Genomic DNA, 20,299 nt, shown 5'->3' with positions numbered 1-20,299 from the left:
ACACACTAACACACACAAAACTTAGAGTGGCAAGCTTTCAATACCTTTATAAGCTCTGATGGTTCATGCCCTTCTTCCACAACAATTAGTTGAGCTCTTCCTTTCCTTTCATTGTCCCGAATGCCAATGGCAACCTGGCTGGCCTTCAGACGCTCATATTTGTTGCAAGAGGATCCACACCACTGGTAAATTTCCTAAAAGAAAAAGACAGATCTTTTGACCCCAGGAATACGTGGAGGACATTCAGCCCTGGTGTAATACACACTGTGATTAATTAGGAGAAAAACAAAAAGGTCTAAAAAATGAAATTAAATTGATCTATTGTTGAGGTATATATAATTTTATATATTTAATTTATACCTCATTCTGTATCCTGTTGCTTTCAGTTAGCATTATAAAGTAAGCATTTTTAAACATGGAAAATATAAATATATACCTCAGCATTCTCTGTGTATATAATCCACTAAGTACAATTTATAAAAGTAAACTTATATAAATTATTTAAATTTAGAATAATAAATCTAACGTATTTCAGATAGTCAAGAATCTGTTACAGTAGGAATATGCTCTTGATGATCATAAAACATGACCTATCTCTTCTGTAAAGCAATTTAACAATTCTTATCAAGAATCATAAAAAGAGTTAAAACTCTGACCCAGTAATATCACTATCTGGAATTTATTTTAATAAATTATTCATAAAGAAGAGAAAACAACACATGTACAAGGGTTTTCACTGATGTGATTATATTAGTGAGGCATTGGGAAGACATTAAATGTTCAACAATAGGATTACAGTAATATAAATTATGATATATAGAAAAAATACTTAAACATCAAAATTATACTTTAACAGAAATTTAGAGAAACAGAAACAGCAGTTTGATATATTGTAAATTATATACATTAGTTGCCACTTACATTAAAATATATATTTTAGACTTAGGTACAGTGTTCAGAAAGTATACAGTAACATGTAAAATAATAAAATGTCATTTTCTCCATTAAATGTGGTTTAACAAAAGAAAGAAAGAGGGCTTCCCTGGTGGCGCAGGGGTTGGGGGTCTGCCTGCCAATGCGGAGGACGCGGGTTCGTGCCCCCGTCCGGGAAGATCCCACATGCTGCGGAGCGGCTGGGCCCGTGAGCCATGGCTGCTGAGCCTGCGCGTCCGGAGCCTGTGCTCTGCAGCGGGAGGGGCCACAGCAGTGAGAGGCCCGCGTACCGCAAAAAAAAAAAAAAAAAAAAAAAGAAAGAAAGAAATGTAATGGTACCCAGGCCTGGTAGGATGTGGGAGTGGGTATTATCACACACTATTTGGGTGGTAGATACTGACACAGGCTTTTTGTGAGCGCACTTTGGTGTCATACCAAAAAATTATATATGATTTTAAAATCAGGAAATTCCATTTCTAGGAATCTATTTTATAGAACTATTCAAACATGGGATGCAAAAACAAAGAAACAAACAAAACAAACACAAATGCCCATCAATAGGGAGATGGCCATATAAATGTCATTACGTGGATACTATAGACTATTCTTCAGTGGTTAGAAATTGAGGACAATGTTTAAACACCGATGTTAAAAATATCCAGGTATATCATAAATAACATAAAGCCGCAGAATAATATAGCTCCACTAAAGTACAGAAACAAAAATATGAGCTCTGTTTCTGTCTTTGCAGAAAAAGATTTTTAAAGATACACAGTATCTTTAATACATGGGAAGGGGCATGTAATTGCAGAAAGAAAGTCTTCAGTTTTTGCTGTATCTAAATCAGTGTTTTTTCCTTTTCTTTTTTAAATGTCACTCACATTTATTAGCTGCCTATTAGGAGCTAGATGTTGGGAATAAAGAGATGAATGAGCGAAGACTAGCAAGGAGAGACTGACATGTAGACAACTAATGCTAATAATATGTTTGCACAACACTTAGTTTTCAAAACGTTTCCACACATACTTCCTGTAGTCAATCCGGAGAGGGGGTTGCTTTGTAGTTATTGCTTTGTGGTTAAGTACAATATAAAGGAGACAGACCAGCAGCCACTTTCTATGTGGCTTTATGTTTGCAATTTTTAAAAGAGGAAGTAAATTAATAACAGCAAATAAAAGGGCACCCCAAAATTCAGAGAGACAGGCTCTTTTCTTTAATCACAAGACATTTCCAGTCCAGAGTCATTTCTCCATTCAAAAATAGTTCACTGATTACCTGAAATTGGGCAGGATCCCTCTCCCTGGGGGCACAACCTGAAAGCACACAGGTCGGCAACAGTCTCTCTGTCCCCTTAAACCGGCCCCCCACTCCCATGATCCTGCTTCACCTTTTCCACATTCCTCTTCAAGAATAAAATATAAGTCTTAGGAATTCAAGCCTTTATAAGAAGTAAAAGAAAAAGAGACTGTGCTTTGCAATTCCTTTCATTTTAGAATCTAATTTAGTTATTCGACATTGTTAAGGGGTGTTTCTTTTCTGTTTTTCAGAGAATTGCGTGCCGCTATTGTTTCCGCTCTAACCTCTTTTCTATACCTGGGTATCTGAACATGAGGCTCACATTTGAATACCAGGCCCAGACGAACAGTTACAAAGAGTGAAAATAAATGGTTCCCAACGAACGATCAGCTAACGTCTAATCATTGAGCATTAAAATCAGGTGGTGGAGTAAGATGGTGATTTTTTTTTTTAAAAAAATGGATACCTAAGCCTACCCTTCGGGACTCTCAGGTGTATTCTGGGCAGCCGCATTTATTGAATGCTCCCTAGATGATTCTAAGCATTAAACCAAGGCTGAGAACCTCTGCTGGTCCCCGGGAGCACCCGTTGCATCAGGCAGGTGTTACAGGGAATCTGTAATTTCTAGTTACCCAATGCAGCCAAGCAGGCTACTCTGCCAGTACACTTAGGCTCTTAGCCTAGGTTCCTTTTCTACCTTATTCCATGATATTTTGCAAATGATTCTTTTCTTAGTAGATCTGAGAAAGCGAACTTCCAATTTTTACATAACAATGAAATATAGGAAGTGGATCAGAAGTTAGCTCTCTAGATATCTCAGGCTTGTAAACAACTTGCATTACTGATTTGCTCTGTATTTTTATATTCATCTAATAGATATTTATATTCTCCCTACTTTAGTTGTATAAATGGCCTCTCATCCACTTCAAAGAGATTATATAAAATCACACTAAATTTTTTTTAAACATCTTTATTGGGGTAAAATTGCTTTACAATGGTGTGTTAGTTTCTGTTTTATAACAAAGTGAATCAGCTATACATATACATATATCCTCATATCTCTTCCCTCTTGCGTCTGCCTCCCACCCTCTCTATCCCACCCATCTAGGTGGTCACAAAGCACTGAGCTGATCTCCCTGTGCTATGCAGCTGCTTCCCACTACCTATTTATTTTACATTTGGTAGTGTATATATGTCCTTGCCACTCTCTCACTTCGTCCCAGCTTACCCTTCCCCCTCCCCACGTCCTCAAGTCCATTCTCTATGTCTGCATCTCTATTCCTGTCCTGCCCCTAGGCTCTTCAGAACCTTTTCTTCTTTTTTTTTTTAGACGCCATATATATATGTGTTAGCATACGATATTTGTTTTTCTGTTTCTGACTTACTTCACTCTGTATGACAGACTCTAGGTACATCCACCTCACTACAAATAACTCAATTTCGTTTCTTTTTATGGCTGACTAATATTCCATTGTATATATGTGCCACATCTTCTTTCTCCATTCATCTGTTGATGGATACTTAGGTTGCTTCCATGTCCTGGCTATTGTAAATAGAGCTGCAATGAACATTGTGGTACATGACTCTTTTTGAATTATGGTTTTCTCAGGGTATATGCCCAGTAGTGGGATTGCTGGGTCGTATGGTGGTTCTATTTTTAGTTTTTTAAGGAACCTCCATACTGTTCTCCATAGTGGCTGTATCAATTTACTTTCCCACCAACAGTGCAAGAGGGTTCCTTTTTCTACACACCCTCTCCAGCATTTATTGTTTGTAGATTTTTTGATGATGGCCATTCTGACTGGTGTGAGGTGATACCTCATTGTAGTTTTGATTTGCATTTCTCTAATGATTAGTGAAAATTACACTAAATTTTATTAGTATCTGTAAAGCATTAAGGAAGTCTGGTAAAATGTGTTTAAAAAGAATTATAGCTAATGATAATTTTCTAAATATAATTATTATTTAACATAGAATTTTACAATATTCTTCAGATCCCAAAATATTTTCCATGATATTACTTTGGGTTGGGAGTTTTATGTGCAGTATCAATTCACAGATAAATTTAGTTGTAGAAAATATTCCTCACCATTGCTTAGAGACCAGTTTCAACCTTTAAAATAGCAAAAACATATCTAGGAAATACTCATAAAAATAATAAAACTTTTAATAGTGAAGTTTTCCTTTTAATTCAAAGATGACTAAATCACTAAAGAAAGGGTTACCAAAAAAATTTCTTACTGAGCATGAAAATGAATGTTTTATGTTATGCTTACTCTTTCATTACTTTCACCTTATTTTGTGCTATTTCTATAAGTGACATATTATCTTATTTACTAGACTTAATTTTCAGTGGTTAACTCAGACAAGAAATGCAATAAAATGTGGACTTTAATTTTAAATTGCTAAAAGCCAAAACTGTTTAAAAAATTAATTAAAAAACCCTTTTCATTCAATGCTAATTAATTTTTTATACAAATATAGTTTGTTCAATAATGGTAGCAGTACATTAAAACATGTTTTAAATTTTAAACAGAATTTGAGCAATTCATTAAATTTGAGCAATTTATATTCCACCACGTGTAGAGGATGTGTTTAAGACATCTTAACAGAGCTGTACAGTGATGAGATGAATGTGTGTAGTACTATTAATAAACTGTGTTAGCCCAACACTTACTCTATTCAGAGGTAGTTGGTTAAGACTATTCACCACTCCGGGCACAAGGAAACTTTGTACTCAATCGGCCCCATGCTTGAAAAACTCTCCTATAATGCAACTTAACCTTTTTTTTAGAGGGCATGGGCTGAAAAAAAAAAATTCTGCATAGAGCTAAAAGATGTCTGAATTGATATGATAGGTTGATATGTATTATTACAACCAGAAAAAGTTTTCATTATAATTTAAATTGTTTTATTTGTAATACTTTAATGGGATTTAGATGAAAAACCTTTTGTAAATGTGAATTAAGTGTACTAGACACTGAAAATTGTAGAACAAACATGGTTTCAGAGGCAACTATTTTACCTTCTAAGATCCTAAGGGATTTAACAGCTCAACACTAAATGTCATGTTTGGGGAGGGAGGGAAGGATATAAAAACTCCCTGTAAATATGGAAATATGCATTCAATTTAGAATGAAGTCCACTTAAATTTTGGCTGAAACTTGCTGACGTACATGTTGCCCACGAACATCCTCTAGTAGAAGTTTGTGAAACTATAATTAACTCAATGTACAAACTATTAAAGGAAAACAAAATCACTCTGGATAGTTTGAAAAGGAAAAAATAAGGGAGTAAAGGGAAACTGTTACTGGCAATTAGTTCGGACCACCAAGTAACAAGAAATCAAAACAAATGAGTGATATTCATAGAAACAACCACACTGGGGGCAGACCTAGAGGTTTCTAAAATTTCCTTTAAACTACATGGTCAGAGTTAACAAGTCAAACATCAAAGTGCAGCCAAACCTCATTTGGGGACAGGAAATAAGAGCAGAAATAAAACAATGGTCAATGATGCCCTTGAAGGGAGGCAAGATTAAAGGAGACCCCCAAACAGCCATGTGATGGTGACTCATAAAATGGGCAAAGAATTCAGATGGAATTGCTACTCTTTTGTCCTTTTCTAACTTTTTTATTCTAAATACATCTAAAAGTTTATAAAACGGGTGGGGGCAGACTTATTTCTCTCCCTTGCTTCTACTGGCTTTATTTTTCCTGTGTTTAGTTTTCCTTTAGATCTAGTTAACCAAATATAGAAGTTCATTCAGATACCCCTCTAGGCTGGAGATTCTCCAAAAACTGCTTAACAGCCACTATGGAGAACAGTATGGAAGTTTCTTAAAAAACTAAAAATAGAACTACCATATGACCCAGCAGTCCCACTACTGGGCATATACCCTAAGAAAACCATAATTCAAAAAGCGTCATGTACCACAAAGTTCATTGCAGCTCTATTTACAATAGCCAGGACATGGAAGCAACCTAAGTGTCCAAGACAGATGAATGGATAAAGAAGATGTGGCACATATATACAATGGAACAGAAAAAGAAACGAAATTGAGTTATTTGTAGTGAGTTGGATGAACCTAGAGTCTGTCTTACAGAGTGAAGTAAGTCAGAAAGAGAAAAATACCATATGCTAACACATATATACGGCATCTAAAAAAAAAAAAAGGTTCTGAAGAACCTAGGGGCAGGACAGGAATAAAGACGCGGATGTAGAGAATGAACCTGAGGACACGGGGAGGGGGAAGGGTAAGCTGGGATGAAGTGAGAGAGTGGCATGGACATATATACACCACCAAATGTAAAATAGATAGGTAGTGGGAAGCAGCTGCATAGCACAGGGAGATCAGCTCGGTGCTTTGTGACCACCTAGAGGGGTGGGATAGGGAGGGTGGGAGGGAGGGAGACACAAGAGGGAGGAGATATGGGGATATATGTATATGTATAGCTGATTCACTTTGTTATAAAGCAGAAACTAACACACCGTTGTAAAGCAATTATACTCCAATAATGGGGTGTGTGTATATGTATAGCTGATTCACTTTGTTATAAAGCAGAAACTAACACACCGTTGTAAAGCAATTATACTCCAATAATGGGGTGTGTGTATATGTATGGCTGACTCGCTTTGTTGTAGGGCGGAGGCTAGCACACCATTGTGGAGCAATTGTACTCCAATAAAGATGTTAAAAAAAAAAGATGTTAAAAAAATGATAATGTCTTCTGCAATACTTCTAGGACCTACCTTCTTTTTTTTAACTTTAAAACATGACTTTTTTTAGTTTTTGATAAACAAATGTTTATTTACATTCTATTTTGTTGTTGTTTAAAGCCAAGCCAACTCAATATCCTTCAATGACATGTATACGTGTTCTAAAAAACATCTCTGACTGAAGGATGTAAGTTGGATGCAGAGGGTGTGTATGGTTACTGAAGGCAGGGCACCAGAAAGGAAGGAGTTATATGTGAGGTAGGACAAAGCAGTGGTGATGGAGAACAGGAGAAGAAGACAGGGATTTATAAGGTTAAAGCCTACAGGGTCGGTCAACCATGCCTTTGGATGGGTACCAGAGGATCGGGAATGGGGGAAATGACTTGGACAAATCTAGCTTGGCTGTGGCAGTGATGCCACTAACTGGGAACAGGTGACAGCTTTTGGAGCATTCTTTTTGTAGCAAGAGAAGGTGAAATTGGGTTCTCTGTACTAGTCAAAGTATTTGGCAAATCATATATATTTATTTTTCAAAAATAATTTCTTCCAGCCACAGAAGTAGGTGATTCAACTATTTTTAACTAACTTACTGGTTCTTCGAACATATGATTGTGAATTTCCCAGCACCATTAGACATTTCCCATATTGAAATGGGGACGTTCACTGTCCAATATAATAATCTGGGGGTAGAGCTTATAAAGAACCTACACCAAGACTTCCCTGGCGGTCCAGTGGTTAAGACTCCACACTTCCAATGCAGGGGGCATGGGTTCAATCCCTGGTTAGGGAACTAAGATCCTACATGCCTCACAGCCTGGCCAAAAAAAAAAAAAAAAAACACCCTACACCAAAGGCCCGTCCCAAAACCTTAAAATCAGAATCTTCAGGAGTCAAATCACAGGCATCAGTATTTTTAAAACCTCTTCTAAATGATGCCAGTGTGAAAGCATGATTGAGAATTAAAATATAACTCCTAATACCTTGAGAGCCGTCTTTCCTAGGGCCCTCATCCATTCTCCAGTTACAGCCTGTGTGTAGCTCTCACATTCTACCTGGTCATACTCTGACTTGTGTATGTGTTTCTGTCTCTCACCACTTCATGGCACCTGGAGGCCAAAGCCTACCTGGTTTTCATCTTTACACTCCAAGCACCCAGCACTTTACACTAAGCACACACTAAATGCCATTCATCCATACTTTTATTACAGGGTAAATTTCAGAGATTTAAAATTAGGTTTATCTTTCCCATTATCTTTTTTTTTGTGGCCTGAAGGCTCTTCCCAGTAAATCTAGTGGGATGCATTACTTTGGAGTAAGGACAAATTTATCCAGAACAAAGAAGATATTGCTCAGCTCTCAGTTTTAAAATAAGCCTTCTTAAGTCATAGTAGAGACAAAAGTCTGAAAGACAACATAGTTTTAATTTAAAAGAACCTTGATTTTCCTAGAGTTAAGTGTTCTGCAGGGGAGGATTGAGGATGTGGTCTAGAAAGTTGGTTTTGCATATCGAGAGCCACAGTCTTGGCCTCAGGGGCCAGAGTGTATTGAAGAAACCACAGAGAAGGCAACAGTGTGAAATGGTATAAGCCTAGTTTGTCTGATCCAAGAAAAGTAGGTGATTACAAGGGAACCAGGAAACTTGATCAGGTGCAATCAGTTTTTGAGAAGGCCTCGCTAAATGTCTACTCCTCCTTATCTGTCATACATTCATCCATGATCCCAAGCATTAGAGCAGAAACAACTCTGGTCGGTGTCCAGGCAGTTGGACCAAAGGGTACTGGTAACCTTTTGGATATACTGTCCCCACAACTCCAGTGTGGCACGGGAAAAACTAAGTAGAGTTCCTGAGGGCAGATGCAGTAGTGGCTGATAGAACCAGAAAGGGTCTTGCAGCGGATATGTGGGCATCTCAGAAGACCAAAGTGAGGCCATGAATATTTTCCAGCAAGTGTCTTAGGACAGAGGCCAAGCCCAGAGCTCAAGATTCAATGAAATAGTGATGCCTCAATGAAGCTTAGAGAGGAGGGAGGCTGAAGACTGCAAACCAGACTCATGCTTCCATTCTCAACCCTGTCCCCTATCCCAGGCAATAATATTACATATGCATCCTCTGGGATGGGGAAGGGCGTGGGTGGGATAATCTGATTTTCTTTAATGACAAACAAAATTCACCTTAATAAGGCAAGACACTTTTAACCTTCCTGTGGAAATAGAAGGTTGACAATAAAACAAGGTTGAGTTATAGATTGAAAAAAAAATTGCATCTCTATACACATGACTGTATTTGAGACTGTGTGCTTTAAGCTGGACAGATAGACATTTGTTGAAATGTTTGCTGAGTGACTGTAAGTTCTGGGCCATAGACTAGGAACAAAGAGAGTGAGTGAGGCTAATAAGTGAATGCGCAGACAGTGTGGAAAGTGCTGAGAGGCAAGTCTCAGCATGGTGATAGGAAAGTTAAGAGCATGCCCAACTCTACAAGGTGTGACATGGGACAGGAAAGGGGGAGAGGGGAATTAGTGAACACATTATAAAGAAGGCAATCTGAGTTGAATTTGAGGGTGAGATGATATTGGATGCTTGGCAGAGAAAGGTGAGTAGAAGAGGAGAGTATTCTAAGCAAAGGAAACCTGCAAAAAAGCAAAAGCATGGCGACTTGAGGGAAAGTGTAAGGCACAGGGTCCTGAGACAGTACTGTGATGATGAAAAGGACGGGAAGCATTCAAGGGACACTTAGAAGGAAAAATAGACTGAATGTGATTGATTGCATGTGCAGCACTTGGGAGAAGTTGTCAGGATGTCTCCTGGATCTGTGGTTTGAGGGCCTGAGTGAGCAGTGGTTCTATTCACAAGAAAAGGACAAGAGGAGAAATCATTTTGGAAGAAGAGGGTGAAACTGATGAGCTCTGTTTTTCGATTTATCAAGTCTGAGGTTCTCATGATATACACAAGCTGAAATATCTCGGAGGCAATCTGAAATACTGACAGAGAGCTCACGCAAGAGGTCTGAGCTGGGGGGTGAGCAGTTGAAGCTCTGGGTAAGGATGAGTTTGCTCAGGAAGAATGAATAAAGAAAAGACAATGATCAAAATTAGAATCCTTAAAAAAACAACAACTTGTGGCAGTGGGCAGACCATGTGAACAATGAGAAAGAGTGGCTTGAAAGGGAGGAGAAACAGGAAGCCAGGGAAGAAGTGAGACTGAAGGAAAAGGGAATAGTCAAGTATCAACTGAGCACAGGGGCAAGTGGAAAATGATCAGTGGCCACTGGATTTAGCAGAAGGCACTGATGCTCATCGGAAGAACAGTTTCAAAGAAATGGTGGTAGTGAAAGTCAGAAGACGTGGGTTGAAGGCCAACTGGTCAATGAGGAAGTGTAGGCTGCTTTTTCAAAGCAGCATGACTGACTATGAGAGAGGGCGGGATAGATTACAAATAGCAAAGGCAGTAGGGCAATGCTGCATAACTGACCAAATAAGTTAACAAGGAAACAGAACATGCAGAACACCACGATTAAAAACTCACCACAGGTTCCTATTCCTGTGAAACATAATTCTCCACTAGTGGCTGGCTCTGACATGTATTTCTAAAAGAGTTAACGCCATATCCCAAACTCTAAGAATATGGGCTCTTTTCATTATCATTCACTTCTGGGGTTACTGATGCTTTGTCGAAATATTGAGATATAATTGTATTAATTTCTATATATTCCTCATATCTTTAAAAATAGTGGAAAGTAACGATTTATAAATTCACCAACATTAAAATATATATTTCAAAAGCATTTTCCAACAACTCAGTAAATTCCAAATTGCTGAAGTCTAGCCACATCCCATATTATTTTCTGAAAATACACTAAATATAAGACAACTTATCCAAATCATCCTCTAAGATGTTGATGTTGTAATTAAATGAATAATTTTACAATCTCATGCTTTAGGTTGAAAAGGTTATGCTGTCATGTCTAGAGAATATTTACTGTGGTCTAAAATCCTGCCACAGTAAATGTTTCTAAGGCATATGGCACACCACCTTCATACCAGTGATTGTTTATCATAAAAGGCTCACTTCCCTCAAACACAGTCAAGATATGGGATTTAGGTTATATCCATAACCTTAGTGTTGGCCAGCTGGCTTTAGTTTGGTGACAGCTCTAGAGGTTCAACCTATCTTTTTCATACCTGGGTAATAAAACAAGATTGAAGAGATGGCATTGGCTTCCCTTTGTGCCCACGAAAGCAGAAAGTGGTCATGAAATAATTAACTCAGTAACTGTTATAAAAATACTATGATAGAGAAAAGTTTGATTCCCTTCTTGGTTTACTGTGACACACCCTAAAAATAAAGTTCCCAAGGTAACTGCAAGATCTTATCACCTTTTAGAAACTTTTGGCGACATAACAACTGGTTAAAGGTTAATTACACAAACACAGATCATGTGGGTATTTGTTCTAAAGTACTTAGGAATCCAGGGCTTGATTCTTACTAGAATATCCCTGTGAGGTGTGGGAAAGTTCCACAACATAAGAGAAAATCAGCTTCAAGTATCTCTGCAACAAAATCATTCCAAATGTCTCTAACCAACCATGAGAGCAGGAGATAACTTGAAATTCATTAAAGAAAATTAACTACATAAAATAAAGAAAATTTACTATTAAACAGGTGAATGTCCTCGATTCTTATTATAGAGACTCTGTCCCTATTACATGAGGCTGGATTTGTGGGGACTACTTCTATGAGCAGATATTACCTATGGGAAGAGAGCGTATGTTACTAGAGCTAGAATTGGTCTATCACAGCATTCAACTACCTAGCCCATTGTGGAAACTCAATACTTGTTCAACAAAATAATTTCTTTAATAACACTACTTTCAGTAGATTCTAAGCCATATTAGACATAATCGATTCTGAATTCAGCAGATTCTGAAACTATTGCAAGACACTCTGTTATAGAGGCACATCATCTTCTATACCAAGTTCACTCAGTGGAATGAAAAGGATGTGACAGAAACAGAAACACCCAGGTCCTATCCCAGATCACCACTCAACCTGCATTAATGCAAGTGACTTCCTCACACCTTCTAAGGCATTTCTTCCTCTTGTGAAACGGGGATGGTGACTGCGATTTCCAGATATGACTGTGTGTCAGATGGGACTGAAGTAGAGTCGGCTAACGTCAGCAGTGTCATTAGAAACCACAGTTAAGATGAAAAAAAAAGAAGGAAAAAGAAATAAGGAAGTTAAGCCTCCAAGAGGTTAATGACTTGCTCAGGATCAAAGAGCAGAGAGTTGGAAAGCTCAGTTGGATACTATTCATGACCAAGAGATTATTGCATTTGTAGAGCAATTACATTACACATAAAATACTTTTTTTAGAAAGGAAACATTTTCAAGTAATGGCAGTGATGAATTACATTATCAGTGGGAAGTAGATAGGGGCCTCAAAGCACATCTAATCAAATACCCGACTTTTATAGATGAGAACCTGATATTACACTAAACTCGGAAGAAAACTGAGGTCCACATTCTCCATGAACAATACCACCTTACGTGTAAAATACTTTATAAATTATAAAGGGATAAAGGGCTATAAAATGTAAGTAGTTGAGGGAGACAATTATTGTGCATTGGCTTTGAGAGATTCTGAGTGCTGTTTTTGGAACTGCATGGTTTAATATACCTGATCATCTATTTGTATAAGTTGTGGTTTTGGTTGCAGAGGAATAGAGAGAGAGACTAGTATCTGTTTTCTGCCTAGACCTGAAGGTTAGGACTTAAGCCTGGATAGGGGAACAGGTTAGCATCTAAGGTTGAAAAGGATATTTCCATGAAATTCACTGTGAGATACAGGGCAAGAGTACTGCCATTTTGGGTGCAGACGTCTAAGTGTGACACTGGGAATTGTACTTTGGGCATTAATATCATAATTTCAACTGTGCACACAGCTGGTATAATCCAAGACAGTCGAATTATACATTAGCAGTAATAAAACTAGAGGTGTATCCTAACTTAGAGAACCCAAAGAAGTTTATAATTTGCATCATTTTCCAAACTATTTATAACCTTAGCATATTTAATCTCTATGCTGTTGCCAGATTAATATTGCTCAAACCGAACTTTGTGTAGCTGCATTTTTAAAATCCTCAGTGTCCCCTCTATATATATATGAAATAAACTTTTCTGGCCTCTGTCTGATGCTCTTCCCCAAAATACTGCCCAAGGAGAGGCAGTAAAGCAAAAGGCTTAGGTGGGAATCAGACATATGTAGGGTCTAATCCTGGCTTCATTATTTACTGGCTGTGCCACCTTGAGCAAGTTCTATAGACAGTCCAAGCCTCATGCTAACTGAAGCAATAAGTCCCTGAACAATGCTTGACCTAGAAATGTTATGGATGATGATGGGAATGCTGATGTATGTGGTGTGATGAGAATTACGATCCCCAGAAGAAAAAGGACAACATAAACGTGCTCTGTGCTTCTTGCCTTCTTTGCCTTTGCACGTGGGTTTTCAGTGGCAGGGAATACTTTTTTAGGTTTTGTAAAACCTTACAAAGTTTTAAAGACACAACTCAAATCCTGCCTACTAGAGTCTAGCACAAGACCTTGCAATAATACTTCTTTGTCATGATAATAATGATAAGTATTCCTGACATTAAAGAGGCCTCTTTTCCTGGATGAAAAGTCAGATATTGCCCATCCAACTAAGACGATACTTGACATTTGTACTTGTGCCTTTTCTTCTAATAATTCTGAGAAAATTAAAAAGTGTGAAATAGGGACTTCCCTGGTGGCGCAGTGGATAAGAATCCACCTGCCAATGCAGGGGACATGGGTTCCATCCCTGGTCGGGGAACAAAGATCCCACATGCTGCAGGGCAACTAAGCCCATGCGCCACAACTACTGAGACTGCGCTCTAGAGCCCGAGTGCCACAACTACTGAAGCCCATGCGCCTAGAGCCCGTGCTCCGCAACAAGAGAAGCCACCACAATGAGACGCCGACGCACTGCAACAAAGAGTAGCCCTGGCTGGCTGCAACTAGAGAAAGCCTGCGTGCAGCAACGAAGACCCAACACAGCCAAAAATAAATAAAATTAAATCTTAAAAAAAAAAAAAAGTGTGAAATAGTATTATGTGTGTGGATGTAAGGGATGTATTAATATTTGTTAAAATATTTTCCCAAAACTCTTCAGGCAGGCTGTTTAGGCTAATCCTATGTCAATTTTAAATTCTAGAATCTTTGCTTCCTGGGGGAATCAATTTCCCCCTCAAGCAATGTTTTCCCACACACACTTAGGGTCAAAAATAATTAGAGGAAGCTCTGTTCAAGAAGGGGAAATATATTAAAAATTTCAATTTCTGTTCTATGGTAGGCAGAACTAAATCACTACTCCATTCTAAACCTGTCAAAGAAAATAAAAACTTTGAAGTCCTGCTTTATGTGTCATTTCAATACTTGCCAATTAGTCATCTGATATAATTGCATCTCACATAAACATGACCTTTTCCTAAGTGTGTAGAAAAAGTGATTATCTTCCATGACACATACATCTGATTTGATCTGAAGACAATTTACTTTCCTCTAGACATCTCCATGTGTGTATAAAACTTACAGTGCCAAGGTCAATGATGAAGCAGTCACCCTTGTTGAAACTGTCCCAGCTTAGGGGAACTTCTGTGGCCCTGACCACTCTCCGACCTTTCACATGCAGGAGCCTCTGGGTGGTCAAGTCATTTGTGAGAACATGATTGAGTCCAGACGCCACACCTCCAGCCTGATCAGTGGAAGGAAGATAGAAAACAAACAAACAAAAAAGGATGAGGCTTCGAACTAGACACAGCAGCTTAGAAAACCTCAGGTATTGGTGCCAAGCTGCCTGTCAAGCCAAGATAAAATACTCACTTAAGTGCATGTGAAAAATTAAATATGCGGAAGAGAATTTCCTGGCGAATCAACAGGTTTTTGTTTTGTTTTGTTTTAGGCTCTTTGTCCTTCCTATTTTAACCATTCAATTTAATACTGCAAATATCTACTGAAAACCTTCCATGTATAAAACCTGCTACATAAACAGAAAAGAGCTGTAGCTCTTGTCCTCTGGGAACTAATGGTTCTCAAACCATTGAGTGAGAAGGTAGACAAGGATTTCAGAAAAAAAGGTGACAGGAGGTTAACAGAGAGTCAGAGGTCAGAAGTACAGACGAGGAGAGTTTAGAGAATCAGGCAGCCCAAAACTCCCACGGTCACAGCCTCAGGTCAGAGAAGGGAGCTGAGTGCTGGCCAGGTATGGGCTGCTCCTAATTTTGGTCCTTGTTTTTTTTACATTAAAAAATCACCTGTTTTATTTATTTAGGTAAAAAGAGTTTACAAAATATGCCAGGCCTAAGTATTTATACTCTAAATCTGGTTGCACATCCCCAACCAAAATAAAATGAAAATCAAAGTACAACCACACTGAATTAAGAAATGCTGAAGAAAAACAGATTAACTGAATCAAGCACATCTTCTTGCACCATTTGAAATCAGCTTTTCCCTTTTTCATTCTTTTCCCGAATTAAATGTTAAGGACAATAATCTTTATTTACTTCCATAATTAACTATGAGGTAACGTGCAGAATAAAGGCGCAGTGTAAATAAAACTGTTATTTATTGATCAAAAGCCTCCCTGATAATATGGTAAGAAAATTAGCAGTATAAGAAGGCTATAAAATAATCCAACTTTCAAATTTATTACATCAACATTATACAGTAAATCCAAAGAAAGAAGTGAAGCTTCTGGGCTTCCCTAGTGGCACAGTGGTTGAGAGTCCGCCTGCCAATGCAGGGGACACGGGTTCGTGCCCCGGTCCGGGAGGATCCCACATGCCGCGGAGCGGCTGGGCCCGTGAGCCATGACCGTTGAGCCTGCGCGCCCGGAGCCTGTGCTCCACAACGGGAGAGGCCACAACAGTGAGAGGCCCGCGTACAGGAAAAAAAAAGAAGTGAAGCTTCATATGTAATCAACAGCGCATTCTTTAAATTTCCATTGACTTTAGACTTCTCCCCTTCTCCAAAAGGTCCTCATGAATAAAAAGATTTTGTTAGTATATGCTAAATGTTGACTTCCAGACAACTGCAACCACAAGCTTTTACAAATATATAATAATTTCCCACTTCATAATTTTAAAAAGATTGCCACATTTCTTGACTGCACAAAGTATTATACAATAAAAATAAATTCAAGTTTTTCACCTACATATTACTATGCTTGGCCACCTTAATTTTTTAAATAAGAGGTACAGTGCAATCTGATAAAAAAATAGCATAAGAACACTGTGTTCTGTAAAAAAGTTATAAAATATAGAGTTGACTTAGACTGAGAATACATATATAACATTTAGGATAATTTCATATGGTGAACTATCAGACTATATATAGTCTGTGAACATTTAATGGTATTTTAAAAATTAATTTTGACTCTAATATTTGATGCCAAAAATGCACAAAAGAAAAACTTTTGTTTCATACATGTCTGTATCAGACAGTAATTCTTCTGTGAATACTGTTTGAATGACCCCTGGAAACTCCCAGCCTCTTTCTACTTATTCTACAGAATGAAAGCAAGGTGGATGATCCTCTAAATCAAGGGCACCATAAATACAGTTTTACTGGCTGACAGATGTCTGATTGTTGCTATTTACAATCACGATTGGGGCTGGGTCTTGTTCAGCTTGAGAAAGGTGCTTAGCCAGAGATTTAATATAAGGAAGTAGTAGTAAGTAATTATTTATTTATTATTTTATTTTATTTTATTTTATTATTTATTTTTGGCTGTGTTGGGTCTTCGTTGCTGCACGCAGTCTTTCTCTAGTTGCGGTGAGTGTAGGCTACTCTTCGTTGCGGTGCACGGCCTTCTCATCGCAGTGGCTTCTCTTGTTGTGGAGCACGGGCTCTAGGCACACGGGCTTCAGTAGTTGTGGCTCACGGGGTTGGTAGTTGTGGCTCGCGGGCTCTAGAGCTCAGGCTCAGTAGTTGTGGCGCACGGGCTTAGTTGCTCCGTGGCATGTGGGATCTTCCCGGACCAGGGCTTGAACCCCTGTCCCCTGCATTGGCAGGCGGATTCCCAACCACTGCACCACCAGGCAAGCCCAGTAGTAAGTAATTAGTCCTCTGTAACCCTTCCCCAACTCCCTATAAAACCTCACAGAGGAAGAAAAACTCAAGTCGATTAAATGACATGGGAAGATGATATTAATGTTTCCTAGCTGCATCTTTATCTTATATATAGCAACTAAATGTGGTTGTTGCTGACTTGGGAATGGTAGACTTGGCCAAGTTTTACGCATTTCAAATAGACACAATATCCTTTCCATAGAGTATTCTTAAATTAAAAAAATCATCTGGGCATTTGAACGATTTACTTATGTTGAGAGCATCATAGCATAATAGCTTAGGCACTGAAGTCAGACAATCACCCAGTCACACAGCAGCTGTGAGAGCTTGGCAAGTTACATAGTCTCTCTAAGCTTCCATTTACTTATCTTAATAGGATGATAATGATAGAAACTGCACCACAGAGCTGTTTTTCAGATTAAATGCGATAATACATGTGAAGTGCTTATTATATTCCTAGAAGCATGAAATTAAGTATAACATAATAATCTTTGCTGTTCTGGGTAGTAAATGAGCTCTGCTTCCACGTTTCCTATTACATATTGTTGCAACTACACACGTTGTCATCTGCTCAATGTCACTAGTGATAAGACAGTAAAATGACTTTTTTTGCTGATAAATTTGACCTCCATTTGCAAACATCCTCTTTCTAAAAAATGCTGATTTGCCGTGGTTTTAATGTTGATAATTAGAAGATAATTATCCAATAATTGTAAACTTACTTCTATCATGTCCACTTTTAAGTATGTAACCAGAAGTTTGATTTCAGAAGACCCACTAATAGGCACAAGGATTAATAATAGCATAAAACCCGGGCTTCCCTGGTGGCGCAGTGGTTGAGAGTCCGCCTGCCAATGCAGGAGACACGGGTTTGTGCCCCGGTCCGGGAAGATCCCACATGCCGCGGAGCGGCTAGGCCCGTGAACCATGGCCGCTGAGCCTGCGCGTCCAGAGGCTGTGCTCCGCAATGCGAGAGGCCACAACAGTGAGAGGCCCGCGTACCGCAAAAAAAAAAAAAATAATAATAATAGCATAAAACCCGAATGATGGCATATGTACTATAACATACGTATTTTTATTATTTAATTTAATCCTTAATCCTTACAACACCTACACAAGAAAGCTGTTGTTACACCCATTGCACACTTGAGGAAACTGAACCCAGAAAGCTTATGTAGTTGCCCTGAGGCAAACAAGCCACTTGTGGCAGAAATGGGTTCATATCCAGGATGATGGCACAGTACATGCTTCTAGTAACTACAAGCCCCAGCTTATTCAAAATCTTGGGTTCACTGACATACGAGATGTTTCAGGATCATTTCACATAAAAGTAACTCGTGAATTAAATAAAATAAGAGGTAATAGTTTCATATTTAATAGTTTCTAGCCTAGAGTAAAAAAATGATTTCAAGAGAGAGAAGAGAATTTTGTTTTGTCCTGATCCCAATGGCATCACAAAATATTCAACTAAGGCTCTGCTCAGGAAAAAGAAGAAATAAACTGGGGCAACATAGTAGGCAAATTTAGTATATATTCAGAACTCTAGTTTAGTTCTGAGGTTTTAGGTCTTCACTGGGCTAATATGGCAGATGGGTGGGGTGGTACGGTCTGCAGAACACCTGTTGGAGACGTTTGATTTTGAGAAAGATTGTTTCTGGTGTGTTTGTCTAGAGAAGGTGTTCCTCACACTTTAACCGAACATTCTTGGAAGCAGGGGGGATAGTGAAGGATGGCCAGTCTGCAAGCGTCACTGAGAGAATTCCAGGAAAAGCTATCCTTTGCTGAAGGTCGCCTTAAAGGCACAGACTATTTAATTATTTGGGATTTTGTTTGTTTGTCTGTTTGTTTGTTTCAGAAGTAAAGCCATTTGATGATTATTGTTTCAGGCCAAAACACATAAATTCTATGTGTGTGTATGGGGGGGTGCGCATGCCAGTGTATGCGTAGGAGTTCGTGAGGCTCAAACACACATATGTTCAACTCAGTGGTTTCATTTGTATCATTTCCAAGATCATACTACACTATTTGGGAAATGTGTGTTTAGTTCTTTGTATTAACTGAAGTTATAATTGTTATAAATACTGTACTAATATATTCCAGAACAACTGAAATTCCCAAGTTGTGGATTATTTGCAGCAAATTAAGTGATTCTTTCAAATAGCAAAAATGAAAACTATTAATGCCCAAGTTGCCCATATTTACTTAACATCATTAAAAATTAACCTATCAAATGAAATTAAGTCAGAATATTTCACACATTATACCATATATTCCACAAACATTTATCAAGCACCTATTATGGGTCTCAAGAGTACTGGGGATATATCAGTGAACAAAACAGATTAAAACAAAAACAAAACAAAACAAAAAACCCTGCCCTCAATGAACTTACATTCTATGAAGATATGAGGCGTGGATGGATAGGAAAAGAAGAGAGGGTCATAAAACAGTTTGAGAGAGGTGCTCACCTTGTATTTCAGACCTCCTTTGAAGTAGCCAACAAAATCCATAGACTCATAGCCTTGAAGTTCTCTATTCTGCACGGGCTTGCCACCCAAATAGTCATCCATCTGAACGGTAAAGATGGCAGCTGCTGCGCTTTCATCCTGAGTACACTCCTTTCCTGAAAGGGCCAATGACAGCACCTCATTTATCAAGCAAGAAACAGGATTAAGGCAGAACTTCTGATAAGAAAACACTCAGAAATTTTCTTTGAATTATATGCCAATACAATAAATTTATGCATAAATTGTTCATCTTCAACAGAACAATCAACAGAAATGGTATAATATAAAATACTATTTTAATAACTAAAAGAATTGTTTTGTTCTCACTTTCCAATTCTTTTTTTTTTAATTTTAAAAGAAACGCCGCTGTCAGACTATGTTCAGGAAGATATAATAATATATTCCAGTAGGATTCACATTCATTTGGTATAGTCAATGATAAGGCTATGAAAACATTTTTCAATTGTTTTAGCCTTTCTCAGAATTAATCTCCAGGCTTCCAAAATGTCAATATGTTAATATTTGTAAGGAATACAAACATCATGGGCCAGAGCTAAACAACACTTTGAGAATGGGAAAATGGATGTAACTTGACTTTACCACTGTTTTTGAGTACACTTGTCCCCACTTCACTATCTTATTGGCATAAGATAATATTCTCGGAAGGAAAAGGGAGGGTAAAGGAACCAGAATGC

General features: G+C 38.2%; 1 protein-coding gene across 1 annotated transcript in view; it reads right to left on the bottom strand.

Annotated features, from left to right (window-relative positions):
- Positions 1 to 20,299, bottom strand: part of SCIN (scinderin) — an 81,326-nt gene that overhangs the window by 54,261 nt on the left and 6,766 nt on the right. The window contains exons 2-4 of the mRNA XM_004265541.3: positions 19,566 to 19,720; positions 14,561 to 14,722; positions 45 to 194 (exon numbers count right to left, since the gene is read on the bottom strand). Coding sequence (XP_004265589.1) covers positions 45 to 194; positions 14,561 to 14,722; positions 19,566 to 19,720 — 467 coding nt within the window. The remainder of the gene's footprint in view (positions 1 to 44; positions 195 to 14,560; positions 14,723 to 19,565; positions 19,721 to 20,299) is intronic.

The sequence above is a fragment of the Orcinus orca genome, chromosome 9 (genome assembly GCF_937001465.1).
Source record: "Orcinus orca chromosome 9, mOrcOrc1.1, whole genome shotgun sequence".
NCBI classification, from domain to species: Eukaryota; Metazoa; Chordata; class Mammalia; order Artiodactyla; family Delphinidae; genus Orcinus; species Orcinus orca.
Note: the sequence above shows the minus strand (reverse complement) of the source record. Positions and strands in the feature narration are given on the sequence as shown.